The sequence below is a fragment of the Corvus hawaiiensis genome, chromosome 12 (assembly GCF_020740725.1).
Source record: "Corvus hawaiiensis isolate bCorHaw1 chromosome 12, bCorHaw1.pri.cur, whole genome shotgun sequence".
In the NCBI taxonomy this organism is placed as follows: domain Eukaryota; kingdom Metazoa; phylum Chordata; class Aves; order Passeriformes; family Corvidae; genus Corvus; species Corvus hawaiiensis.
Genome location: NC_063224.1, coordinates 2384776 through 2412759, shown reverse-complemented (window position 1 = coordinate 2412759; position 27984 = coordinate 2384776). Strand labels below are relative to the sequence as shown.

At 58.5% G+C, this 27984-nt stretch overlaps 1 protein-coding gene across 6 annotated transcripts; it reads right to left on the bottom strand.

Annotated features, from left to right (window-relative positions):
* Nucleotides 1-12: 12 nt before the first annotated feature.
* On the bottom strand, nt 13-24742 carry KIAA0513 (KIAA0513 ortholog). 6 transcript variants are annotated; one of them, XM_048316747.1, is made up of 14 exons: nt 24628-24742; nt 22643-23012; nt 10104-10584; nt 9284-9383; nt 8799-8872; nt 8613-8683; nt 7925-8132; nt 7443-7483; nt 6894-6972; nt 6371-6448; nt 4773-4802; nt 2371-2451; nt 2003-2097; nt 13-1891 (listed from the first exon to the last, which is right to left on the bottom strand). In XM_048316747.1, the coding sequence occupies exons 3-14, from the start codon at nt 10439-10441 to the stop codon at nt 1842-1844; spliced, it is 1245 nt and encodes a 414-aa protein (XP_048172704.1). In that variant the 5' UTR covers nt 10442-10584; nt 22643-23012; nt 24628-24742; the 3' UTR covers nt 13-1841. The 6 variants fall into 6 exon arrangements, with proteins under 6 accessions (XP_048172704.1, XP_048172703.1, XP_048172701.1 ...); XM_048316746.1 differs by lacking the exon at nt 22643-23012; XM_048316744.1 differs by lacking the exons at nt 22643-23012; nt 24628-24742 and adding an exon at nt 19534-19728.
* Between the last annotated feature and the right edge of the window lie 3242 nt (nt 24743-27984).

Sequence of the window (27984 nt, the reverse complement as noted above, 5' to 3'; positions counted from 1 at the left end):
TGAGCAAAAATATTCGTTTTTAAGATAATTTATTCCAATCTCTCTCTCTCTCTCATCCCATCTTCACACAGTTCCGGTCTAGGAGGGTTTATAGCTATTTTTTATTGGATTTTAGTTGTTTTTATAGAAAAATACACATGCAAATAATATATATACTTCAGCACTGAACTTTCCTTTCCATGTTGGGGAAAAAAAAGTAAAAATAAAGAAATGAATGAGGATTTGGGAAAGACCTGAGTGGAGACAGATACCAGGGAATGCCATGGGGATGGGATGCTCCAGGATGCTGAGCTGCTCATGGTCCAGCACATTTTGTCCATCAGGAGGGTCTTTACTGCGATGAGGGACCAACATCAGCCCCTCAACCCAACAAAAACCCTTTTCCAGTAACTCTGCCCAGGTTTGGGAATGACCAAGGAAAAATTGGTGCTGGATCCATCCTTTCTACAAAACCCAGCATGGATCCCATCCCCAGCGGCAAGGGAAGCCCAGCTTAGGTAAAAGCATCACTTTGATGCTTGGAAATGACACCAGAAGCCAAGAGCTACATGGGAAAAATATCCATTTATGCTATTTCCTATGGGATACAGCTGGCAGCACAGGGAAAAACGGATTGATTGAAACCCGGACTTGAGTGTCAGGATGATGTTTTTGGGGTGAGGCTGTTGGAGCCTTGGCTGTGCAGGGCTGGGGGTTTCTGACGCTGTGGGCTGCTCCTTGCAGAGGGGAGCAGCGATGTCCCCACGTCCCCAGCCTCTCTGCAAACACCGTGCCAAGGTCCAAGGGATAAAACAGCTCTGCTGCACGGTGGGAGCTGCCACCCCTGGAGCAGAACAGGAGATGTCCTTTAGACAGGGCTATTTCAGGTTTGATGGATGAGCAGCTGGAGCGAAGAGCTGGCGCAGGAGAGGGCAGAGAGGGGCAGCCCGGGGAAGGAGGACAATTAATCTACTGCCGCGGGATACCAGGAGGCTTTGGGAAATGTCACAATCCGGCAGCATCCCGCACTGACAGGGCAGCAGGGAGAGGGATGAGGCGTTTTGCCGTCCGTCCCCTCCCAAGCCCAGCAGAGCTCCTCTGCCTCTTCTCCCGCAATCCCGCCCCAGGCCATGGCTTTTTTCCTACTCATCCAGGCTGACGAGAAGGAGCAAACTGTTGTCTCTTTGCCCAGAGGTGCAAACCCACACAGGCAGCACAGTGAAGGTTTCCCAAAGGAGGATTTCCCTCCAGCTCCCAGGGAGCTGCACATCAGCAGCAATTTGCCAGCCCCACCTCTGCCCCCAGCAAGGCCCCACCCTGCCCAGGTCCCCAGGCAGTGGTGACATCCCTGGAGACGCCACACAGCCTGACTGACAGGTGACTGGGTGCTCCTGGCTGCGGTCCCTGCCATCACCTCCTGCATCCCTGTGCAGCTCCAGCATCAGCGAGGGGCCGCCAGCAGGGAAAGGCAGCCTTGGATACCTCTGGATTTACCACCAGAGATCTCACCAGCGTTTCATGACACAGCACCCGGGGGCTGCACAACCACGCTCTTCCTGCTTTTCCCTTGTGTTTTGGTTTGCGTTTGAACCAACAAAAATCGCTTTTGGGATTGTCTGCTCCGACAATAGAGGCGGGAGGGTCTGGCGAGGGCGGGGGCTGTTTGGCTCCTATGCCTACAGGCTGCCCTGGGGCAGCTCTAGAGGTTGGTGGACGATCATGCAGGTTTTATTGCAGCTCGTGTGTGTGGGTTGTGTTGTAGGTAGCCCAGCTTCAGTCACAGGTAGCCCCGGAGGTGGCTTCCTCTCCCCTCCCCACCTGTCCGGCCGCTGTCCCTCCGCTGCCTTGTGCCGGCCAGGCGGCTACTCCGTGGCCATCTGCTCGATGTGGTCACTGAGCAGCTTGTATTGCTCTGGGAAGGGGAGAGAAAAGGGCTCTGAGAGGCTGCTGAACCATCCCAACCACGTTCCATCCCTCCAGGAACCCCGGGAAGGGGCTGCACATCCCCCAGGCTCTTCCCTACCCTCATCCAAGTTGCCGATGGTTGCCTGCTTCTTCAGGAAGTCGCTACAGAGCTTCTTGTTGAGGCCGAACGCCAGCATGTTGTGGATGAAGGTGCTGAGGGAGGACAGAGATGCTCTGGGTGAGAGAATGGCCAAGCTGCCCCTTCTTCCCCCCACCTTCCTCCCCTTCTCCACAGCCCCCTGTCCCAGGCACTGGGATGATGCTCAGCCTGGTCCCTTTGGCACCAGGATATTCAATAGAAGGGGCAGGAGCAGGTCCCAGGGAGAAGCACCAGACATCCTCTGCACCATAAGGATGTCCCCAGTGAGGGAAGAGCGGGAGGTCCCCCCCTCAGCAGCTGGCACCACCCCGTGGTGCCCTGCTCACCCCAGCTGCCCGAAGGTGATGTTCTCGTTGAAGCGCAGGCTGTCGTCGCGCTCCTCCTGCGTCATGTGGCACCATTTCTCCCTGCAAGGAACGAGCCAGTCTGGCACCACTCTGTCACCACGGTCACCCCAGCATCCCCTGTCTGCTTCTTCCCGCCCTGGGCCACGCTGCTGGAGGACAGGAAGGCACCGAGAGCCCCTGGGTGTGGTGCTGGGTGTGGGATGAGCTCACAACATGGATCCATCTGCAGAGCTCTTGCCCTGGAGCAAAGCAAGAGATGCTCCAGGAAAAACCTCATTCAGCCTTGGCTTTGCCTGCAAAGGCCCTGATTAAGAGCTAAAAATAGCATCAATCCCTCCAGCACAGAGCTCACCTTCGGTGCCACCACGGGCATGAGGAGGAAAGCAGGGGATGGCCATCCCAGCAGGGCTCTCCTGAAGCCCCCCAGCCTGGGAGGGTGACAGGGGGACACCAGGCACCTGTCCCTCACCTGCAGCAAGGCTCCAACTCCCCGAATCCCGACCAAGGTGCTCCCCAAACCTACCTCCCCCTCTGCCAGGGCGGGAGCTCCCACACCCCTCCCCACGGCCCCTCATCCCAGCAGTGCCCTGAAGATGCCACGGCTCCGCTCCAGCCTCCTGCAACTGCAGCATCGCCTTAAGGGACGGAGGGGTTCAAGCTCTGGGTGTTTGCAACCAGCTCTAGGCAGTGGCAGAGCCCCCATCCCGGGAATAAAGCCTGTGCCACAGGGATGTCACTTGGGGTGGTGGCAGCAGGGCTCAGTGCATGCACGCCAGGGAAACTACAGCTCCACAGTGAAGCCGGCCCCTTCCCGAGAATCAGGTGAGGTCACAGCCAAGGATAAGAGGAGGAGAAGCAAGGAAAAACAGGGATAGGCAGAAGAAAAATGGAGGAGAAGGAAGAGGAGAACACCGGGAGAAGAATAGACACTCGTAGCTCGCCGGAATGCCAAGCAGGAGGGGGGAAGCTGTGCCGGGGGGAAATTGGGATAGAGGGTGTCTCACCCTAAACTCAGCGAGGTTGGCTCAGCCCCAGCGTGGCTGGAACTGGAAGAGGATGGGTGCTCAGCCAGGCTGACCCCATAAAGGGAGCCAGTCCCCATTAAATCACCCCAACCCAAATGTGCAAAGCTGCTGAGCGGAGCCTCCAGCCACCAGCTCGTTGTTTATAGGGCTCTGGAAATGTACACAATATGTTTCAGGGGATTTTCTTTTAAAGCAAAGAAGGTGTAATTTCTCCCAGATAAAGCCCAGGATAGCAAATAAAACCCACACCCAAATGGAGAGACTGAAAGGAGAGGGCAAGAATCCAATGAAGGATCTTTGAAATCTGGAAGCAAAACTTCACAGACCCCACCGGCTCATTTACAGAAGAAGCATGTTTGTAATTCTTTTCTTCCTGCCTTTTTATGCTTTGAAGGGAGGAAGACGGGAGAAAAAACATTATCAAAGTGCCCCAAAAAAACCAATTTTGGCTGTGTTTCTGGCTTATTACTGCAGAGTAACACGCCTGGGAAGGGAGAAAACCCACATGTGGCTCCACTCAAAGCCTTTGATTTTCACACTGGCCCAGTGGGACAGGCACAGGGTGAGGAACCCCCTGGGCTGTGGGGCTGTGTTTTGGGGTATCCAGGGAAGCCTTGTTGTGCCTGGAAGTGCTGAGAACTCTTCACCAACTCTCTCCTCTTCCAGCAGCAGCATTTTCCCCAGCACCATTTACACCATCTCTTTGCCAGGACACTCCTCAGCCACATGGAACATTCACTGCCAGGCTTCCAAGAACCCTCAGCCTCTTGCTAAAGCCATCACCTGGAGGGATTTGCTCCCAGATCCCACACTCCAAGAGAGCAAGGACTGTCCCCTGTCCCAGTGCCAGCTCGTGGCCCCAAGGACATGCTCCCAATCGGGACATGCAGCCCCTCATTTGTGTTTTTAATTTTGTTAAGGGATGGCAGCAGAAAAAAACACATTAGAAAATGGAAAAGGGCCAGCTTTTCCAGCTGGCAAAGGATCCCCAGCACCTCTAAGTGGCAGCAGAAGCCAGGAGCAAGCGGGAAGGACAGGAGAGGGGGATGCTTTCTACACAAAGAAACTCAGTTTATGCCCAGGACCTGCCCAGAGGGATGTTCCCAGCAAAACATCACAGCTTGAAACCATTCAGGCTCCGTTTTAAAAACCACATGAAAGAGGAGCCAATGCAAACCCCTCTGGCCCTTTGGAAGGGTGATGCTTATGCTCAAACCTCCATCAGCTGTTCCTCCTCCGTGGAGGAAGGGCCTTTCAGAGCCCCCCAAAACACATCCCCCCCCTCCCCAGGGCAGGATCTGGACCTGAAGTGAGCGTCAGCCTGGGGACACTAAGGAAGTACAGGGACAGACACACCTCTTCTCCTCTTCCTCCCCAGTGTTCCCTCTGGAGCGGCGGCAGAAACAGGGCAGACAAAAGTGGTGCGTGAAAAGATCATGCAAGACAGAGGGATGGAGGGGAACGGAGAGAAGAAGAGACGGAAGAAGGTTGTTAGAGGCAGAGAGAGAGGAAAGAGAGAGAAAAAGAGGAGTTTAGTTCTGATTCCTTCCCCCCCTCCCCTGCCCTCCCCACCCAGAGGGGAAAAAAACCTCCCCAGGTCTCGCTGCAGCCCCGGGAGAACGAGGCCCGGCCACCCCAGAGATGTCCTGGTGACCCCATCACAGAGATGGCCACAGCCCCATCCCCACGGACCCTCCGGACATCTGCCACGGCCACGCACCGACTGGGAATTCCAAACCAGCCCTCACCAACCAGCTCCTCCCTCCAGGGATTTCAGTCCTCAGCCCAGCACGCGGCATCCCAGCTCACTCTGAGGATTCTCATCCTCTCCAGAGGACTCGGGGGGGTCACCACCACCTTCCAAGCCCCCCGAGATGCTCGAGAGACTCCGGGCTGCAGTTCCCAAAGCTCCTTTGTTAGTCAGGCTTGCTCCTGCAGCCGAGGCAGACTCAGCCATCAGATTAATTGGGAAAGGCACTGGGAGCAGGGAGCAGCTGCCGGTGGCGTCTGTCCTTGTGAGGCATTTGCTGCTGCTAATTTGGGGCTTAATCAAGGCAAATGCAGTTCTGGTTACATTGCTGCTGAATGGGCTCTTCCCGTGCTGGCTTGGGAGAAAAAAGGGAAAGCAATAAAAGGGAAAATAGGGATTGATCCGTGAGCTGAACCTGGCACAGCATCCCAGGGCGCGAGCCAGGGCTGCTGCGGCTTAGCTCGGGATTTGGGGAGGACACGGGGGGAGCTGGCTGCTCAAAAGTGCTGTCAGCGCTCCCAAAAGGGGGCGGCTCGGAGAGCTCAGAGCCCCAGGGCACTGCACAGACAGCGGGGAAGGGCCGGCTGGGAGTGGGAAACTGCCTCAGGAGAGGAGGGAATGGCTGGAGCCCTCCCGGCTGCTCCGGGTGGAGCAAGAGACGGGCACAAGCTTGGCGAGTGTCTCACCCACTTCTGCATCCCATGTGCCCCATGCCAGCCCCCGACACGAGCAGCTCCTTCCCTGGCAGGTTTATCCCAATTTTCGGTGCTGGCAGTGCCACCATCCCCAGCTTTTGTCCTTGCTGGCTGCAGGTTGTCCCTCCTGGGGACAGCTGGGACATCCCCCCCATCCATTGCACCTCCCTGACGGCTGCACTGAGCCCCTCCCAGACCTGTTGGCAAACTCAGCACCAACAGCCTGAGAAATCCCTGGCTGGGATTCCTGGGCATTGGTTCCTCTGGGGCTTGGCTCCTCCAAAAATGCTGCAAAATGCACAGGAAAACCTTGATGCTCCCAAATCCCAACCAGGCCGTGGATCTCACTGCCCCCACCCCACTTCCCAGTGCTCCCAGCAGGTTTCCAGTCAGGGATGGAAAGCAGAGCATTTCCCCAGGGTCGGTCAAGCTCGGGGCTGTTGGGAGGAGCACCCTGGGGTGGCTGGAGGGGGCATGGAGTCTCCTTTGCCCACGGGGACGTGCCCTACCTGGTGGTGGGGGACCTCTTCCTGCGCTCGCAGTGCACGGCGTCGAAGAAGGCGGCGTTCCAGAACCGGAGGTTGTGCCTGCAGGGAGGGAGATGTTGGGAATGGCCAATTGGGATTTCATAATTAGGGTGGGCAGGCCCTGGCACAAGGTGCCCAGAGCAGCTGTGGCTGCCCCTGGATCCCTGCAAGTGTCCAAAGCCAGGCTGGATGGGGCTTGGAGCAACCTGGGATAGTGGGAGGTGTCCCTGCCCATGGCAGGGGTGGGATGGGATGAGCTTTAGGGTCCCTTCCAACCCAAACCATTCCAGGATCCTACAATCTCGCCCAGCCTGTCCCTGAGTCTTCCCAAGGGTCAGGATGGGCCAAACAAGCCTGGCAGATTTGGGGCATTTCTGGACCAGCTCTTTGGTGGCTGCAAACACAGGGGACGTGCCTGTTAGGGGCACTTGTGGACATCTGGGCACACGTGGCCAGGAGGACAAACCCCTCCCCGGACTGGAGCCAGCTCGCCCCGGGGCTTTACCAGATCGGCTGCTGCTTGAGGTGCATGTACAGGTAGATCTTCTCCCCTTTCTTCTCCTCCTCTGGGCTCTGCAGGGACACTGTGGGGACACCGAGTCATGTGCCAAGGCCTGGGGCACTCCCACCTCCCCAGCCTCACACGGATTCTGTGCCCTCTCCCAGTCTGGTGGCTGAGCAGCCGGGATGGTTTGCAAACCAAACACGTTCTCAACACATCCCCAGCAACGGCAAGAGGAGCTCTGAGTGCCCTTGGAGGGCAGGGATCAGCCCTGAGGAAGGCAGGGATGTCCCAGGAGGATCCTGGAGGGACTGGACCACTGGTCTGGGAGCACACACAGGCACTGGGGGAGACTGGTGCACCTCCAAAGCTCGGAGGCAGTGGGTGCCCAAACCTCTGCAGCCTGTGACACTGAGGACGAGATCCTCGCAGGAGGAGAGTTGTGATTGGAATTTCAAACCCAGCCCCAAGGAATTCCAGAATTTCCAACCCTCTCTCCTTCCCCAGGGATGCCCTGACCGTGCCTGTTTCACCAGCGCTGGCTGCACTCACCTGTCTTCTTCAGCTTCTCCTTTGGTTTGTCCTCACCTTCGCTGTGGCACAAGAAATCAGTGTCAGCTCCCAAAATCCTGTCCCCCCGACAGCCCATGGCCCCCCGGCAAAGGGAACTTCATTTGAAGGACCCTCTGCTCGCATGCCACCGTCCCCACGGCCAGAAAGGTGACAGAGACAGTGATGTCCCCCCCATTGGGCCCAGCACAGAGATGACGCAGAAGATCACGAGCTGGGAACCACAAAACTCCACGGCCAAGGGAAACAGGACTCCCAGACCATGAGGTGACAGTGACTAAAGCATGGGACCAGGCTAGAGACCACCTCCCGTGGCCATGAGAGGGCACAGGGTGGGACAGGAGCAGGGACAGCAACACAGGTGACAGTGGCAAACCCATGGTGGCCCTACACCCGGGAGGCTCCTGGCTTGGTCATGACAAGGGTGCCCAGCCCCCCTGCCCACCCAAGGGAGTGCCACCCACTCGCTCTTTTTGGTGGCAGGACCCTTCAGTTTGGTCTCCAGGCCCCCAAAGAAGCCCTTGACGTTCTCTGTCTTGGCCGAGGTGTTTTTCAGCAGCCTCTCTGCGATGTCCTTCTTCTCAGCCAGCCAGGTGTTGGCCGACTTCAGGTACGAGTCGATGCTGCCCGTGGGCTTCTCCTTGGCCTCCAAGGGCAGGGCGTGAGGTTTCCCTGGGGAAAATGTGCCAGGAGCTCAGTGAGCCCAACGGCCCTGAGTGCTGCCGGCTCCTGGAGACCTGCACCCAGCTCCACAAGGCACCACCAGGAGGTGGAGACACCCAAGTTCCCATCCCAACTCCTGTAGGTTTTTATTTTTATCCTCCCCCCTCCCAATCCAGCCCCACGTGGAGGAGCAGCCACCACACAGCAAGCACTAAACCAAGGTGCTTCTGGGCTGGGGTGCTCACATCCCACCCCCCCAGGGTCTGGGATCATCTGGGGTTTGTCACGTACAAATATTCCTGGCTGGAAGCAAGGACAAAGCAGCATCACCACCCCAGCGAGGGGCTGTGCCAGGTTGGCATGGATTCTGGGACATGGGGGCTCTTTTCCACCTGGGGCACCCCTCCAACCCCCTTCCCACGCACAGGATACGTTTCAAACCGGCCCCCAGCACCAGCAAAGCCTCCACAGGGGTGCAGGTTCCCTTACCTATATAGTAATAGGTGAAACACATGGTCATGAGGTTCTTGGCAGGGCTGAAATCGTCCATCTGGTGACACCTGACACGGAGGGAGGACACAGTGAGGACACCCCAACCCAAGCACAGCCTCACGGCCCTGCCCTCAGGGGCTTTTGGGAGTTGCCACAAAGCCCCAGAGTGCCCCCAGGACTTACTCAAAGAGCACGAGGGCGAAGGACTGCATCAGGCGGTAGAAGGTCTGCTCCGAGACGCACTTGGAGTTGCAGCGCTGCGGGGACAGAGCCCAGGGCTCAGCAGAGCAGCAGGAACAGCCCCAGCCCACCCCGGGACCACCCACCAAGGGCAGGGGGCAAAAGAGCACTCAAGGCTGGGTCTCGCCCTCAGAGATAGCATTGTGTCTGTCTGGGTTGTGTTTTTAGGGAATAGGATGTGTCTGAGCACTGGTGGGATTTAATTTTAAATAAAACCAGTGAATTCTCTGCCGTGCTGCACCAAGGGTGTGTTTAACTGCTCAAAATGCATTTATTCGCTGCTGTGTCTCCCTCTGCTGTGGTTCCTCACTTTCCTTGAGTTCCTGCCTTCCAAAAATACTTCTTTGGGATATAAATAAATCCCCGTGGCCTGAGGCTGTTCCAAACCCCGTGCAGGATTCCTGCTGCTTCCCCACCACTCCCCTTACCTGGGCGCTCACATATCTTGCGAACCACTCCCTGCCCTTCCCATTCTCGCTGCTGCAGAGCTCCCCAAACCTGGCCTTCTCCTCCTGGTCCAAATCCTCCCTAAAATAGGCAAAAATTAAAAAAACATCATTAAGACCAAGGATGTGACCTGCAACCCCCAACATCCCTCTTGGCATCAGCATCCCGGGGAGGAAAGCAGAGGAAGAGGAGGAGAGGAGCATCCATTTTGTCATCCCTCGCCTTGTGCTGCTCTTTTCTTCCTCCCTGGCAGGAGGGAAACCAAAGGCAAAGGGAGAAGGGAAGAGCCAAGGCCAGCGCGAGCAGAAACTGAGCTCTGGAGACAGGCGCCGAGCCCCAGAGCGAAAACAAGCCCTGTTGCTGCTCCTCACGCTCCATTTGCTCCATCCAGCCTGACACGCTGAGCCACGGAGTTACGGATACCACAGCGCTGGGATCTGGGTGATGCAGGGTTGGGGGCACAGCCAGAGGCTGCCACAGGGTCCCTGGGCACGTGCGAGCCACCGGCATTTCCACGAGCATCAGCAGGGAGAGGAGATGGGGACTCCCGGCACGGTGAGCCCTGGCACGGGAATGGGGAGAGAGAAGCAGGGAGGGAAGCTGGGGGTGAAGGTGAGCTGGGCCGTGGCCAGGAGAGGGGTGCAAGGCAAAAGCCACATCCCCCTCAGCACCAACACCTTGGGGCAGCAGCCGAGCTCGGGGAAGGACACAAACTGCTGCTCCCAGAGCGGGAAAGCAGCCAGATCCCATCCCGTCCCATCCAGCGGGATGTCCCTGGTGTCACCAGCCCCACTCACTCACCCCCCGGTGAAGATCTTCTCCACGTAACTCCGCATGAACTCCCGGCGCTCGGCCGTGGCCTCGTCCCATGCCGACTCCGTGCTCTGGCTGGAGGAGAAGGACTCGTTGGAGGAGGAGCGGCGGTAGCCACCCCAGTGCCGGGGAGAGTCCCCCATGTCATTCTCGCTGTCTGCTGACTCGGTGGCATCGCTCTCCTCTGCGGCCACGTCCCCCGTGTCCCCCAGGTGCCCGTTGTCGCTGGGAGCAGCGGGAGGAGCGGGCTCTGAGGGGTCACAGGCGGGCGTTTCGGTGTCAAAGTCAATGAGGTTCCCCACGGGCACATCCAGAGGGGCCTCCATGGCTGTCCTGGGGGATGTGGCGGTGTTGGGGACACTCGCTCCTCGTCCTTTTGCCCCTCACTGGGGCGTTGAGGCCATCGCTGGCAGGGTGCTGGCTAAGGCAGGCAGGACCTCCTGGTGGGGGACAGGTTACCACAGGACATCTGAAAGACACAGGGAGGACAAGAATGAGGACAGATCCTCGGGAACCACCACCACGGACCTTGGGCAAGGCCACCACCCACAAGGTCCCCAGGATGTCCGTCAGCAGTGGAGGGACAGACAGAGCTGGCTCCTCTCCACCAGCCACGTGAGTCAGCAATCCCATGGAATGCCCACGTGCTTTCGGCACCACTCAAGAGGGTTTTCCATCCTTTAGCCCAGAAAAGGGACAGCCGGAGCCTCAGCTCCAAAAGTCACATTTGGGATGTGACATCTCATGGCCTGACAGGCAGAACTGGGCTGGCGGGAGCCAGCAGCTGGCAGGACACTGGTGGTTCCCCAAGGCAGCCCTGACCTCCTCCTGTCCCTGCCCTGTCTCTGCTCACGGGCCTGTCTGACCCCGTTTGGAAATGGGATCATCTCCGGGGTGGAGCATCCCGGAGTTTAACACACATGGACTTAGCTGGGAATGGAAAGGGGATGCTGGACACGAGAGAAACTGGAATGGGATGAGGACACAGGGCTCTGGACTGCAGTTAAGGGGTTTTGGCATCCACCCCAGACTGCAAAGGAGGTACAGAGACCATAGGGACAGGGATGGACCGGGATGCTCCGGCACATGCCTGTCCTGGACAGTGCTGCAGCAGCTGCTGTGCAGCAAGAGGGAAAAGAAACGGCCACCCTGAAGCTGCCTCTGTGTCAGTGTCACTGATGTCCTCTGTGAGGGTGTTTCTGCTCCAGGAGGTGGCGAATTATGGTGTCTGAAGCCCAGTACATGCTACAGCAGCCAGGAACAGGGTGCAGGAGCAGGGACAGCAGCACAGGTGACAGCAACAAACCCAGGGCAGCACGACAGCAACACTGACACAGCCCCGCTGCCTTCCAGGGAACTGATCCCAGGACACAGGCAACCGCTCCCAGAGCAAAAATCGCCCAAAGGGCCGATGTCCTGTTCATCAGACAAACAGGAATTCAAATTGAAACCAAACCTGACGTGTTTCACCAAGCACAGCACAGTGGGAAAACAACCCCTGGGCTGCAGGAGCAGCCGTTGTTCCAGCAGCATCCCCCTCCTCCTCTCCCTTCCAGGGACCCTTTGGGGCAGCTGAATGTAGGGACAGTGAGAGAAACACAACTCCCTGAGCATCAGACAGCTCAGCTCCTGGCTGGGAAAAGCCCCTGTCCCCCAGAGACAGCAGGGACAGAAAGAAAAGTCACCTCAGGTGGCAGAAGTCATGCAGCCACCTCCGCTGGCAGCCTGCTGTCCCACCCTCCCTCACGGAGCCCCCTGGCACACACCTAAAGCTGGTCCCAGGGAGCTGCAGGGACACTGCTGCACTCAGGGAGCTGCCAAGGCATCGGCTCCTGGGAGAGGAGCAGCCCAAGGCTGCGGCACAGCAGGGACTGGCGCTGTTCCCGTGGGGAGGCAGCCAGCTGCAGCCTGGCTCCATGTCCCTGACCCCCCCCAAACCACCCCTCCTGCTGCAGGGACCTCGCTGTGCTCCATCCATCCATCCCTCCATCCCTCCATCCACCCCCAGCAGCTGCAAAGTCCCTTTTGGCACTGAAGGAGAGAAGGCTCTGGGGAGGCCTCAGAGCCCCTTCCAGTGCCTAAAGGAGCTCCAGGAGAGCTGGATAGAGATTTTGGGTAAAGGCATGGAATGACAGGACACAGGGGATGGCTTCCCAGAGCCAGAGGGCAGGGATGGATGGGATATTGGGAAGGAATTCTTCCCCCTGAAGGTGGGGAGGCCTTGGCACAGGGTGCCCCACGACCCTCTGGGAGAGAGGACTTGGAGTTCAGCTCAGCAGCCCCAGGGAGTGCATCCGGCTCACAGAGGGATGGAAAAGGTTTAACCCCTCACTGACCAGCTCATGGTAAAGCCCTGCCCTTGAGCAAAGGCCACCAAAGGTGGCCTTCCAAAGTGCTGGCCGCTGCTGGGGGTGCTGGGCTGCCCAGGCACCTCTGAAGGGGTTGGGTTCTCAGCACGGAGCCCAGAAGAGCTTCAAAACCAAAACAAGCAGCAAAACCAGCCCTGTCCCCACTCCACAACCTGCTCATTGCTGCAGCAGAACAAATCCAGGGAAGGATTAGCCAAAATACCAATTGAGAGCCTCAGGTCCCACAGTTGGCACCATCCACTCATGGACATCAGCACAGCTGCACATCCCACCACTGCCCAGGGGACCCATTCCTGGCTGGGTCAAGTTTGAGAGTAAATGAGGGTTCTGGAATAAAAAGGGATTTTGGGGCTGCTTGGGAGCCTTGATGCAACACCATGAGCTTCAGCATCATCCTGAAATTCAGCAGTTCCTGGGCTGACTTTAACCACGAAGTTCAGCCAGACCGGTGGAGACACCAGCCTCGGAACATCATCCATGAATGTGCTGAAGCCACATGTGGGAATTCCACAGGAAACCCACGGTGCCCTGAAACTTTGGAAAGTGCCTGTTTTTACCAAAAAGAAATGCTGGGGTAGATGTGAATGATTCACCTACAGCTGCACATATGTGTGCAAGCAGCTTTCATCCGTGACCTGCCTTTGAATCCAGCACTCCTGGCTGGGCCTCCCAGCATCCCGAAGCCCTGCATGGAGTTTCCTCTCTGGGCTTTTTCCAGGTGTGTCGGGTCAGGTTTGCTGCAGGGCCTCAGCAATTCCCACCTGGGAAGAGCGATCCAATCCCAGCTTGCCCCAATGGAAATCCCAGTTGGGAGCAGGATTTGGCCAATCTGTGGCCCGGCTCTCCTCTCCCTCCAACCACAGGGTCCCAACGAGCTGCTCCCAGCCTGTCCCCAGAGCTGGATGACACACTGAGATAATCCCTGTTATCAGCTCCGGCTGTGGGTGACATCCCAGTGCTCGAAGCCACACTCCCATCTGCATCCTGCATGGACACTCCAGCTGGGAGCTGCCAGGGATGACCCAAAACTGGAATTAAAGCAAAGAAACCTCTGGCTTCCTCCTCATAGCCTCATCCCTGCAGCCTGGCACTCAGACCCAGCGTGCAGGAGCTCTGAGAGCCCCTGGGAACACTCAGCTCCGGGAAAAGGGGAAAAGCCACGACTGATGCTCCTGCAGGGCTTGGCAGCCCAGAGGGGACAACTCTGCTCCTTTGGACACAGCCGGGAGCTCCGCAGAGAGCTCTGGTGCTGCGTCCGTGCCAAGGGCTGTGGATGCCAAGGGCTGCCTGCATCCCGCTGCTGTGCGGGGGCGAGGGATGCTCGCGTGGGCAGCACCCGGCCCTGGCAGGGCAGGGTTTGTGCCCTGTGCTGCAGCACAGGTGATGTAAACACATCCCACCTCTCTCTCCCCGCTGTGCCAGCGGACACGTCCTTCCCAGCCTGCGGGAAAGGCTGCTGCCTTGTGCCATCCCACGTCCTGATGCCCTGGGGAGGAGGAAGCCCCGATGCAGGGGACACGCACGGGGATCACCGCTGCTGAGGGACTGGCAAAGTGCCATCGCTCGGTGCTGGCACCTTCCCACGCTGCGGCCCTCCGTGGCAGCCCACCCTCGTCCCATCCACCCTGTGCAGGGCTTGCATTGCCCTGGCACGGCTCCGACACGGGAATGCCACCTGCTCCTGCTGCTGGCACTGCCCGGGGACACCACGCAGCCACCGACCCGCACTGCACCCACGGGTCTGACCCCAGCTCGTGGCACCGCGGGCGCGGAGCCAGCGCGGCAGGGCTCTGCAAGGGCACTCCGGGCACGGCTGAGCGCCTGCCAAGGAAAACTCCCCGTGCCGCGAGGGAACAGCCTGTTTCCTCCCTGGGAACTGGTCAGTCTTGTTCCCTCGTGTCCCTCCCCCGGAGAGAACACGCCGGCAGCAGGGTCACGGCTCCGCGGGGCAGACCCGTTGAGTGCCAGATCCCCCAAACCCAGCCTAAATCCAGAGGTACCGCGCCTACCCCCCTCCCCAGCACCCCGCTGAATTTAAACACACGAACCTCCGGGTTTAAACACATCCTTTGGAGAGGGGACTTTGGAGAGCCGAAACTCCTCCTCGCTGGGTTTGCCCGTGGCCGCCGCAGATCCGCTCTGCTGCCGGTGCCGGGACACGCTCCCGGCTTTATCAGGGAGGCTCAAGCGTGCCCGGGCCAAGGCGCAGCCGTGCTGCAGCACTGCCCACAGCTCCACAACTTCCTAAAATAATTCCCTGGATACCAGGGGGATACCAGGTGGGGCAGAGACCGCACACACTCGGTGCATGCCAGAGTCAGCTCCCAGCTCATCCTGAGCCGGCACCGGGATCCCAGTGCCTGATGAGGGAGGATTTTTGGCAGGTGGTGTGTGTTGGTCTAGAGGGTCCTGGCCCCAGTGTTGGGGCGCTGCTGCCTTCCAGGACCCTTTCCCTTCTCAAGCCCGGCTTTAGCCCACACGGGGCACGAACAAAACCATCACCCAGCCCTAATAACGGAGCCATTTCCACGGAATCTGAAGCCCGGCGAGCGCGCCGCTTCCCAGAGAGCCCTTTCCTTTCCCCGCTCTGCCATCAGACACCAGATGGCAGCTCCCCATTCGCCTGGACTTGCGAGGGGAATTAAATGCCTCTTGAATAGACCTGAGCTGCGCAAGCCGGGCTTTTGTGCCGAGCAGCGGTTTCTCCTTTCACACTTCCCAGCGGCGCAGCTCTCACACACCCCCCTCCGCCACGGCCTCATCCCCACGGAGCCCCGAAATGCGGCTACCTATCCTGCAATTCCAATTTTTACCTGGCAAAAATTCCTCCCGGGGGCCATATTTTGGAAGTGAGCCCCCCAAAAAGCACGCGGGGGGGGGGGGGGGGGGGAGAGAGGTTTCCCTGCCAAGACCACCCTCAGCCCCCCCATTCCCACGGGAGATGCTGCTCCCAGCCCCTGCTGAGGGGTTCGGGATGCAGCCGGAGCTGCAAAGGCTGACGGAGCGCGGGGACCCTCCCTCCTTCCCGGGGAGGATGGATGCATCCCCCTGGATGTGCGGAGCTTCAAGAGAGATGCAAAAAAAAAAAAAAAAAAAGAAAAGCGAGGTGTCACCTGCCGGCGTGAGATGGGCCCGCAGGACGGATTAAAGCCCAGGCCTGTCCCCAGGCGGGGTCACAGCATCCCCATCCTCCCTCCTTTCCCTGCCTCCCTCGGCTTTTTACCTGCAGCCGGGAGCCTCGCAGCGCCTCGGCTCGCCAGTGGCTCCGCAGCATCCGGCCCGGGGGTGGCCGGCGGGGCCGGCACGGCGGGGAGCGGGCGGCGGAGGCGGCGCGGGGACGCTGCGCTCCCTCCCTGCGGAGCCCCGGCGGTGCCCACGCGCGGCTGCGCGCACGGCCCGGCTGCGGCCGCGCCGGCTCCCGGGAAAGCGCCGCGGAAAAGCTCTTTGTGCCACCCGGGCACGCTTGTCACGGCCGGCCGAGCGCCGATGGCTCCCGAGAGAGCCGCGCCGGCCCTTCTCCAGCCAGGGAGGGATTCCCACGGCGGGCATCGCCCCTCAGAAACAGCCCCTGTGCGCCCTGGCATGGGGAATAGGAGGAAGAATTAGGCAGGAGCCCCATCCAAGGGGAGTTCTCCAGCCTAAGTAGCTGCACGGGCAAATATCCAAAATATTAACCAAGCCAAAATATCCAAGCCGTGTGTTGGATCCGATATCCAAAATATCAACCAAAATGAGGTGGGGTTCCCATCAAAGGGGGATTCTCCAGCCCAAAACAGCCCCTCCAAGTCCCTGTGCACCCTGACATGAGGGATATTAACAAAAATTAGGCAGGCTCCCTATCAAAAGGGGAGTTCTCCAGCCCAAACCAGCCTGAGTCCCCACACATGCAGATACCTAAAATACCAACCAAAATGAGGTGGGGTCCCCATCAACAAGGAGTTCTGCAGCCCAAAATCAGCCTAACTGCCTGCACATGCAGCTATCCCAAATATTAACCGTAACGAGGTGAGGTTCCCATAAAAGGGGGATTTTCCAGCCCAAAGCAGCTTGTCCAAGCCCCTGTGCAACCCAACATCTGGGATATTAAACAAAACTAGGCAGGATCGCCTCCAAAGGGAGATTCTCCGGCCCTTTTTCTTAGCTTTAGGTGGTTTTTAAGCCCTGCCACCACTCAGCCCCCTGGGGATTGTGGGTTACCTGCTCTGCTCCTCTCCAGGTGAGCCACTCCAGGGAAAAAAGGGCCAGGTGGGATCAGAGAGGGGGGAAAGCCCCAGGCGGGAGGAGGAACCGGGTGGGAGCAGCAACAGGACAAGAGCAAAGCTCGGGGGAATTCCTGCCCACTTGGAGGGCAGTGCTGCGATCTGGCTTCTCCCCTGACCCTCCAGAACGAAACTCCAGGGGTTTCATGGCAAGAGATGGGAAACAGGGAAAGGCTGAGCCCCCTGGGAGGGGGTGTCACGTGCCTGGGGGGCAATTTTGGGGTGCTCTCAACAACGGGGAGTCTCTGGTACAAGGAGAAGCAAGCGACCATGGAGAGGAGGCCACCCAAGCCCTCCAGCTCTGCCCTTGCCAGCCCACCTCAGCCCTCCCAAAAGCACCCAGGCACTGCCTGCATTAACCCAGAGGGGTCTCTCAGAGGGTTTAGGGGACTAAAACAGCGAGGGGAGACAGGAGCCCCCCCCCCCCCCATATCAGCACAGAATCCCTGGTCCTGCTTATCCTCCCTGCCCCAGCATCACCCCAACCCCGAGCAGAGCATTTTCCATGCAGCAGAGCATCCCATGGACAGGGAGAGAGGGATTGCTGACCCGGCACGGCCTGGAGGACCTGCAGCAGCAGCCAGTCCTGCTCTGATCCCCAAAAACCAATAGGAACCACATCCTCTGGAGATGCCAAGGAGCAGCAAACTGTGTGATTCCAGGGGAATACTGCTGGGATGGGAACTGCAGCATCCCTGGCAGAGCCCGGCCGAACCCAGGTGCTGCCGCTCAAGGGCACCCTTGGAAAAGAGTCAAAAGCCTCAATTTTGTGGCTTTTCCGTGCTCTGCAGCCAGGCAGGAGAGAGGGAGAGGGGTGAATCACTGCTGCCATGGAGCATCCTCGTCAGGAGAGCTCAAATGGTGCCAATTACTGGGAAACTGGTCATTGCCCCCTCCATCCCCACACCAGGGACGCTGCACACCCATCATCATCATCATCAGCCCACGGAGGGAACAGCGTGCCTGTGACACAACGTTTGAGCTCAGCAGAAACCCGGGAGCAGCACTAATTGACTGTCTGCCCAGGGTGATTATTCTAATTAAGCCAGGCTTCAGGAATTGCAAGTGACATGGAAAAAACGCCTCCTGGCTCCCCGATTCTGATACAACACCACGGGAGGGGTTTTAGCGCCTCCCCCCTGCCAGTTCTTGTTGGCTGGGTCTTCACGTGGATGCCTGGACTTTGTTTGTTTTTATCTGTTTATTCTGTAGTTGAGCCAGGGTTTGGAGCATGGGAGGTGGAAATCCTGGGAGTACACATGTTCCTGGCACATGGAAATGTTCCTGGCCAGGCTGGATGGGGCTTGGAGCAACCTGGGATAGTGGAAGGCATCCCTGCCCATGGTAGGGGGTGGGACTGGGTGAGCTTTAAGGTCCCTCCCAACCCAAACCATTCCATGGTTTTATGACGTTTTTCGCCTCCTCCACCTCAGCTCAAAGCTCTCCCCGGGAATTCTTCACCTCAACAAGGAAAGGAGAGGCCCCAGGCTGCTCACCAGGGACTGGGAGAGCATCCATCCCAAAACTCTGCCACAGCTGGAAGCAGCCAAGGAGCAGGACCAAGGCTCAGGTTGGGTTATTTACTCTCCAGCAGCCATATGAGACATCCAAGACTTCCCAAGTGGAAATCCCTCCATGGTGGTGCCCCCTAAAACACCCTCCTGGGAGAGTGACCCCTCTCCCAGCTCCCTGCCCAGCCCACAACCATCTCCCACCGCCCTCCTCCCTCCTTGGCACCTCCCGGGGACGCCCATGAAGCCCCTGGCAGCGGGGTTGCAGCTGCAGCGCTGGCACAGGGAGAGCTGCCGGTGATGGGGATGTTCCTCCCCGCGTTCCCATTCTGCAGACAAAGGCTCCGGGGGCGGCTGTGGCTGTCACACACGAGAAGTGCCCTATTTTCCCTTTCCCATCCCATCCCGGCACGGCTCCAGCAGCGGCAGTGCCGCATCTGCCAGGGGTGGGTCCCCAGCAGCAGGAGGGAGGCTGGGAGCGGGGTGGGTGCTGAGCACAGGGTGACATCCCCATCGACTCGGCAGCTGCAAGGGGAAGCAAATCTTTGGTGGAAGTTGCTGAAGCATTGGGTAATTTTTTGTTTCGCACCCCTGAGCAGCGGGGCCAGGCACAAGGGCCAGGGCAGGAGCTGGCAGATCCAGGAAGGAGCCAGGGGTTTGATGGCAGACGGATCACGGAATCACAGAATGTCCTGAGCTGGAAGTGACCTACAAGGATCATCCAGTCCTTGTGTGGCCCTGCACAGACACCCCAACAACCCCACCCTGGGCATCCCTGGCAGCGCTGTCCAAACGCTCCTGGAGCTCTGGCAGCCTCGGGGCCGTGCCCATTCCCTGGGGAGCCTGGGCAGTGCCCAGCACCCTCTGGGGGAAGAACCTTTCCCTGCTCTCCAGCCTAAACCTCCCCTGGCCCAGCTCCATGCCATTCTCTCAGGTCCTGTCCCCGCTCACCACAGAGAAGGTGTCACTGCTTCCCCTTCACTTGCCCCCTCGATGCAAAATCCTGCTGTAAGGAACAACAGCAGAGCAAGAAACGAGATAACAGCTCTGATAAAAACCCCAAAGCCCAGGTCCTGCAACACCGCAGGGCCAGGCTGACCCCAGGCCAAAAGAGGGGCAGCTCCTGTGGGCAGGGCTGTGCCACCAGAGCCAAAGCACCTGGAGAGGGACAGGGGCAACAAGAGGCTTCAGCATCACCAGGTCACTTGCACAAGGATGAATTAATTGGCTTTAAAAACACCCCCAACAGGAAAGCACCCAAGCCCCAAAGGATACTCACCCTCCACCATCTCATGGGCTGAAAGATTTGGTTCAGCCTCCCAAGACAAGGAAGATGCCGGGTTCCTGGTGCTGATCTGTGCTCCAGAGCCCTCTCCCAGCCCAGGAGATCCCAGCAGCTCCCTGGGCCCTCAAACCCAACACCCAACACCGGCACAACGCAACCGAGTGTTGCCACACCACGGATGGTTGTGACACAGCTGCTAAAAACCTAAATAAGCCGCTCTTCCAGACTGACCCTCTGCAAATCCCTCCTAATCCAATCTTGTTTATGGCGTTAAGCTGGACCCTCCCATACTGAACGCCCCTGTTTGCTCAACAGTTGGGATAATCCTCGTGTTTCCTCCGTCCTGGTTGAAGTTCTGATGCAGAAGGCACCGGAGCTTCCTTCTCCTCATGTACTGAGGTGTTATGGGATAGAGACACACCTGCACTCCCAGCTCCATGTCCCACTGGCACATCCCCTGTGTCACCAGTCTGGGCACGGAAAATCTCTCCCTGTGCCAGTGTGGCAGATCCAGACACAGCCAGGAGCTCTCCTGTGCTGGGATTTACTTGGTTTAAAACAGAGTTTTCTCCTCCTTATCCAGCCACAGGGGAAGAGCTGGAGAAGACAAACCCTGCTCTGACCTCCAGCTTCCCCCATAAATCCCAGCTGGGATCCAGGTTAGGAAACAAGCCCCAAACCACGTTAATTTGATGTGTTATTCCCACAGAAGATGCCAGAGCCACGTTCCCTACCACAGCTCGGGGTTGGGAATGTTCTGCCCTCCCTGAGGCCATCCCACAGATGGGTCCCACGTTAGGAGGACACAACTCCACTGAGCAACACGGGGCTTGCCAGAGGCTGTCACAGCCTCACGCCTCCGTGGCACTAATTCCTTCAGGGAGGAAAAACCCTCCCGGGGTCCTCTTGGTTAGCAAACATCTGCCACCACACGTGTGTCAGAGCAGCTCAGCCAGGCAGCCAGGAGGATGAAAGTGTTATAATTACCCTCAGTCTCCCTGGAATCTGCAGCAAAGTCGTGCCACAGAAAAGGAAACCCGTTTTATCTTTCCTAAAAGGAAAGCCAAACCTATTTATAAAGCGAGACACAGGTGGCCAGGCTGGCACAGGCTGGAGCAGCAGGAATGGGGCTCTTTTCCCTCTGCTTCCCCTCCAAATAAGCCTGGATCTTGTTTGGATCCATCAAACTCAGCACAGGAACATCCTCAGGGATTTGAACCTACCAATGCTGCCTGCAAGTCCACGTGGACCTGGGGAAGAGCTCCAGAGGGCTTCAGCCCGTGGCAAACCAGCCCTTGGAGCATGGAAAATCACCCGTGGAGCCCCAGCAGTGGTGGAGCTGGGAGGAAGGAGGTTGGTTTTCCTCCCTCCTGCCCATTCCAGGCAGTGGGAAGGGCGAGGAGCGGCCGTGGGGCTGCTGGGAGGGCAAAGGCTGCAGCGGCGAGTGACAGCTCCGGGTTCTGTTGTCACAGTGCCACGGGGCTGGGGAGGTGGCAGGGACCTCGCCAGCAGCTCAGGGTGCAGCAGCAGGAGCCTTGGGATGGCGGGATACACCTCAGCTCGGGCAAAACAGTGGGATTCACAGGGCATGGCACCACAACTCAACCACTGACCACCCCACAGTGTCCCCACCAGCGTCCCCAAAATGAGCTGCTGGTGACACCTGCGGTGCTGGTGACACCTCCAGCACAGCTCTCGTGTCCCGTGTCCCCTCTCCTGCTCTGGCTCAGTTGGTCACAAGCCGGGGATAAGCATCACCTCCAACTGCACCATCTTTCCCGGGAAGAGCGTGGTCCTCACACGTGGGAGAGGAGCTGGTGGGAGCCCTGCAGCCCGCAGAGCATTCGGACACAAGTACAGGGTGAGGGCAGAGGATGCCCAGGACACCCCAGTGGCCACAGCTCCAAAGGAAAGGTCACCAGCACGGTGGCACTCCAGCCCAGGAATGTGAATGTTAAGGCACGACAATGGCAGGGGATCAATGCCCTTTTCCTGCTTTTATTCCCTAATCCTGACAAAGATGGGATCCCTGAGCAGGCCACCTCACCCACCCTCTCCTGAGCATCCCGCTGAGGTGTCACCTCCCTGCTCTCCCGGTTGTCCTTCCCAACATCACCTCTGCAATCCCAGAGGATTCAGCACCGACCGTCCTGGTCAGCAGCAAGGGACAGGGAGGACAAAACAACCACGGCACTTCCATCACTCCATCCCCAGGGAATCCCATCCCTAATTGGTTTGCATAAAGATCTTCCAAATTCATGAGCAAATAACCAAGAAGAGGATAAGGGTGTTTCAATTAACTCCAGGCATGGAAGGCAACTTCTGCTCACAGTCCTGCTGCCCTCTGTGATGGGGTTTGCTCCTTCCAGTGCAATCAGATGGGATGGAATGGGATAGGGCAGGCTGGGATGGGATGCTATGGGATGAGATCCCAGTGCCAGTCACCCCTAAGCAACTATTTTTAAATACACACCAAATCTACCCAAAGCGAGCTCACTGTGAGTTGTGGGGTGGAACAAGATGATCTTTAAGGTCCCTTCTCACCCAAACCGTTCCATGATTCTCTGATTTTCGCCTCCCAAGCTGCTTCCCTGGCCGACCCCCTCCGTGCTCTCTGGAAGTGCCTTGTGCGATGTTATTTCCCTCCCAGCTCCAGCAGTGACTTCTGGCTCTCTGTTTGTGTAAAGCTCCCCCACATGCCGGGTAACAGCCCAGCAAGGAATTTACAAATATCGTCTTTGGAGGCAGCAATTGTCACTCCAGCCACCTGTCAAGCCGGGAGCCAGGCAGGGAGGGACAATGCGGGGGATGGAACTGTCCCAGCAGTGCCATGGGTGAGCCCCTGAGAGTGACCAGCAGAGATGCCACAATTTGGGATCTCATGGGAGCCACACTTTGATCCCCGACCCTCGGGCTCGCCCTGCTCGCCACCCAAAAAAACACCAATAAGTTTCCGAACCACAGCGAATTTTCCGACTTTTGCCATTCCGCGCCTCCCTGCTGCAGGCCGGTATTTCCTCCCAGCAGCTTTGCCGGGTGCCATCAGCACCCACCCCCCCTCCAGCCCAGCCTGCTCCCGGGGGAGCCCCAAAATCCCCTTTACCTTCTGCCCCCGGCCGCGGCTCCCGGCGCTGCTCCTTGCAGAGGCGTCCGGCAGCGGCGATGCCCGGGTGCCCAGCCCCGGGCGGGCACAGCCTGGCGTGACAGGGACACTTCCGCCAGCAGTCACCGCTGTCCAATGATTAATGCAAGCTCCGAGGGACAAAGTGAAAGCCAAACCAGGTGAGGCAGGGATGCACCCGCTGCTTTTCCCTGTCCCCGGGTGCCGCCCGCCGATGGCAGCTCCCGGAGGCTCCGGCGGGACTGGAAAGACCTGTTGGTGCTCCACGAGGGCACGGCGCTGGCAGCAGAGGTGTGGCAGAGGCCAGCAGGGCCTCTGTCACCGCCTCCCGGCTGTCACCGACACCCTGTGCCTGGCAAAGGGTTGGAGACAGGTTAGCAGCCGGCTGGATGCATCCCACATCCCAAAGAGTGAGCCCAGACCGATGTAATTCCCTGTGAGGCTGTGCCTGCCCAGGGAATGAACCCATTTAATCTGTCCTTGAGTCAGGCTGGGCCTGGGGGCCCTGGACCTGGCTGGGACCTCCAAATGCTCGAGGAGTAACCCCATCCCAAATCCAGAACCGCTGGGGTGCCCCGAGGCAGCTGCTCCCAGTCCCCATCTCTCCCTGCAGCACAAAGCTCCTGCAAACCAGTGCAGCCAGGGGGAGAAAACAGGAAAAAAAGTGGGAAGAAGGCAGCTTTATTTCTCCCTGACATTTAATAACCTTTATTGTCCTCTGAGCGGCAGTTTCCCATTCCGAGAGCCGGCAGCACGGCTGATCTTCCTCCAGGCTGGGAATGCTTTGGGGCCTGGCAGCTGCCCCATCCCCTCATCCTGCACCAGAAACCCCAAAAGGTTCCAAAGGCACAAACCAGAAGGAAACGCTGTGGGATGCCGGGATTGGGCTGGCCCTTCCGGAGCTCCCTGTAATCCCTGCTGCATCCCGCAGCCCCAGCATCCTCCCCACGGCATTCCCAGGCTGCTGGGGAGACCTTTCAGCACTGAGGTTGTACAAAAGATCCCAGGGACACAGCAGAGCATCCGAGCCAGCAGATGAGGCACTTACCAGGCACGGGGGAGAGGCACTGGCAACTCGCAGGAGGCAAAAAGGAGAAATTAATGGGGCTGCAATTCCCACTGCCTCCATCGACAGGGAAGGAAAACGCATCCGAGCAGCCTCGCTCGGATGCACAACGTAATTTGTTTTGGATGTAATGTTACCCTGCTTCCCAGAGAGGGGCTGGAGATGGGAAAATCCTCCGCTTGTGTCACCCCTGCTCCAGGGAAGGCGGGAAGCAAAGGAGGGGATTTGAGGAGTTTTATGGAGGGAAAAGCTCAGCTGAACCTGGGCAGTGCTGCTGCTGCAAGAGGCTGGGACCGCTGAAGTCAGACACCACCCCCAGCAGCTGCTGGCTAAAACCACCTAAAACCAGCTTAATACTGAATATCGATCTTTTCTGAAGGGTCTCAGGAAGGTTTTCTCCTGCTCACCAAACTCTGCACACTAAAAGTGGCATCACCGTGCCCTGCACGGGGCAGTGGCATCACCTCACCCGAAAACAGGAATTTGGGGGGCAGGACAGCAGAGGGAAGGGGGAACCCGAGTTTTCTCTGGGATTTAATCCTCTCTTGGAGCCCTGAGCTTTGCAGGAGCAGGTCGGGATTTTCCCCAGCCTGATGTGTTTCCTCCTCGGGGCCTCTCGTTTGCGCAGGCGGCTGAGAACGTTTCCTCCTCCCGGAAAAGCTCCGGAGGGAGCAGCCCGGATGGGCACTCACCTCCCTGACCTCCCCAGCCTCCAAAACACCGCTAATTCAGGAATCAGACCCGGCCAGCTCACCCCACCTAAAACCCACAGAGCTCCCCTGCACCTCCCGCTCCTGGCTTTTAATCCAAGAGCGCAGCGGGGACCAGAGCCCTGCCAGGGCTGGGAATTCCAGTCAAATCTCCAGGTGCTGCTGGAAGAGAGCAATAATCAAATACAGACCTGGGGGTCCCACGGCAGCAAAATCGCTGGGGTTTTCCTGCAGGGCTGGAACAAGGAAGAGATAAACCACGCTTGCTCCAGAACACAGGAGAACAGCTGCTTATCACCACGCTGGCAGCCTCGAGGCTATTGCAGGGTGTCAGGAGAAGTATTATTCCTCCCAGCTCCTGGGAAATTTCTATTTTTGGCCCCTCCGTCACAAGGAGCTGCTGCCTGCACCCGCTCTGGGCTGGGAGAGCAGCCAGCCCTGCAGAGCCCCTTCCCTCCCACTGCCAGCTCACCGGGAAACAGCCGGACTTTGGGGGAAACAGAGGCAGTTTTGGTTCAAGCTGCAGAATCCCCCCTCGCCTGGCTCGCAGAGAAAGCTGCAGGGAGAAGTCAGAGCCCCTTTTCAGTGCCTAAAGGGGCTCCAGGAGAGCTGGAGAGGGACTGGGGACAAGGGCTGGAGGGACAGGACGCAGGGAATGGCTTCCCACTGCCAGAGGGCAGGGATGGATGGGATATTGGGAAGGAATTGTTCCCTGGGAGGGTGGGCAGGCCCTGGCACAGGGTGCCCAGAGCAGCTGTGGCTGCCCCTGGATCCCTGGCAGTGTCCAAGGGCAGGTTGGAGCAACCTGGGATAGTGGGAGCTGTCCCTGTCTATGGCAGGGCCGGGAATGGGATGAGCTTTAAGGTCTCTCCCAACCCAAACCATTGTGGGATTCTGCAATAACCCAAAGCTCGGCTGCAAAGGGGCAGAGCCAGGCTTTGTGCTGGACTTTCCAGTGACATTTTAGGAGTCATTGGTCATTTTCAGGCTGGAAAATGGTGACTCCTGTGTCCTTGGGGGACAGAAAAGCCAAGGTCTGGTCTGACCCAGTGCTGGTGACAGCCCTGTCTGGTGGTGAGAGACAACCAGGTCCTCCTGCCACCACCTTTGTGACACTCCCTGCACCACAGTTCCCTTGGCCAGAGAGAACAGATCCATCCATTTCTCCCTCTCTCCCTGGCTCCACTTCCCAGCCCTCATCAGCTCACCCCGGCGAGCTCCACCACACCCTGCAATGCCCAAACCCGAACAGCCGGCGCACGGAAAAAGCCCATTTTTGATGATTCCCTTCTGTCCAAGTGTGAGATCGGTAATTGAGGGTAAAATTCCATCCAGGGTGCATTTCAGCCCTGAAAATAGCCCGATAAATGAGCTCAGCTCTTTGCTGGTTGACTCAGCTAATCCTTCAGCTGCCGCCAGACAGCTTTGATTGTATCTTCTCTCCTTGGGCTCCGTTTAATGCCAAGGCCGAGCCGTGGCAGCTGCAGCAGCTCTGTGCAATTCGTAATCTGCCTTTATTCCTGGCTGCACCGCTGAACAGAGGTCGGCTCCCGCTCCTGGCTTGATTTATGAATATGGATTCTGTTGGTTAAGCCATTAGGAGCGGTGATGGAGCAATTCCTCGTACATCCTGCACCGTACAGTGCCTCATTTGCAGCCCGCCCGGCAGAACATTCGCCCTGCACCGCTGTTCACGCAGGGAAGATGATATTAAAGGCTTTGTCTGTAATGCTGTAATTCCACCTCGCCTCCCTAAGCCCTCTCCTATGGGAAACAACCCCGCCGCAGGCAGGGAAGCGGTGGGGAAAGGAGGGAATCGTGCCCAGCGGGAGGAGCTGATATCCCGCCCCAAAGGCTTAAAGGGAAGTGTTAAATCCGCTGCGAGCCCAGCGGGGACCCCGCTCCGGCTGCCTGTGGTGCTGCCCCAGCGCCTCCATCCATCCCAGGGGATGCTCCAGCTGGAAGAGCCGGGGTGGGGAGCAGCACTTCCAGCCCCGCAGAGCAGAGTCCTCACCACGGCCGAGCATCGCTCCGCGGGGAAGCCCAAACCGGTTGGATCCCTCTCCCAAGGTCGCATTCCCTGTTGCCGGGTCAGCACGTCCCAGCCCCGTTCCGCAGGGCTTTGTGCCGGCGCGGAGGAAGAAACAGGCTGTGCCCGGAGGCCTCGCTGTGCAATTAGAGAAAACAAAGAGGGAGAAGGGAATTGTGCGCGGAGCGCGGCGGGGGCCGGGATGCAGCTCCCGCTTCCTGGCTCCCAGCCGTGTTTTTTCCCATTGCCGCCGTATCCGCTTGTTTTGGAGAGGAGAAGGTTCCTCTCCAGCTGCCCCCGCGTCAGGCACAGCCCAGCACAGGGATAATTTGGCACCTTCTCCCTAAAAGAACCAGCACTGGCCAGGATGTGGTCACGGATGAAACAGGCACGTTATCCATGCGGGAAACTTCGGGAAGGGTCCCAAGCAAAGCCAAGTTTCCCCTTTGTAGCAAGCAAGATGCTTGGAAAGGTGCACAAGTAATATCCAAGGCCTGTCTTTTCCAGAGTGGCAGAAAATTAAATTTCCATGTTGTTTATCCAAGAACTCCTAAATGGAGCGGATCCATCCAGCTCATTACTCACCAGCATCTCGTCCTTTGTTTTTAATTAGCAGGAACACGCAGGGGCAGAGCCAGGCAGGTAACGGAGCTCGGGAAAACCACTCCTGACAGGCTGGGAGCAGGGGTGGGATAAAGGCACCGGAGCAGGGAGCAAGAGGTCACTCGCTCTGAGGGCTCAGGGCTTATGGAAACCAGGATTGAGGGACAGGGCAGGACTGAGGCTCCGTGGGAAGAGCTGGGACTGCAGCTCTGGGTGGGCAGTGTGGCCCGGGGCGGGAATAATTTGGGTTCCCGGAGGTGAGGCGAGGGATGACAAGGTGACAGAAAGCCCCAGGGAGAAGCCAGGCGTGGAGGAAAACGCTTCCAAGAGAGGTAAGACTGAAGGCTGGAAGGGAGAGAGGGAGGGGAGGGAATTTGGGGTTGTCCCACAGGTAGCGGAGTTGGGATGATGGGAATGGGTTCATTTGGGATCAGCTGGGGAGGGGTGGGAGGTGCGACAGCGGATTGGTGAGAGAGCAGGGAAGGAGGGGCTGAGTCCCAAAGGTGCCACCTGACCCCACCTGAGGGATGCCCCAGGGGTCCCGATTTCAGCAGGTGGCCTGACCCAAGAGCCTCAGGGAGCCAGGGCACAACATTTCACACATCTGTGCAGATCCCAGTCCCACGAGTGTCCGTGTCCATGTGGATTCTGGTCCCATAAGTGTCAGTGTCCATTCGATCCCGATCCCACGAGTGTCCGTGTCCATGTCCGTGTCCATTCGATCCTGATCCCACGAGGGTCCATGTCCGTGTCCGTGTCCGTGTCCATTCGATCCCGGTCCCACGAGTGTCCGTGTCCATGTCCGTGTCCGTGTCCATTCGATCCCGGTCCCACGAGTGTCCGTGTCCGTGTCCATTCGATCCCGGTCCCACGAGTGTCCATGTCCGTGTCCATGTCCATTCGATCCCGGTCCCAC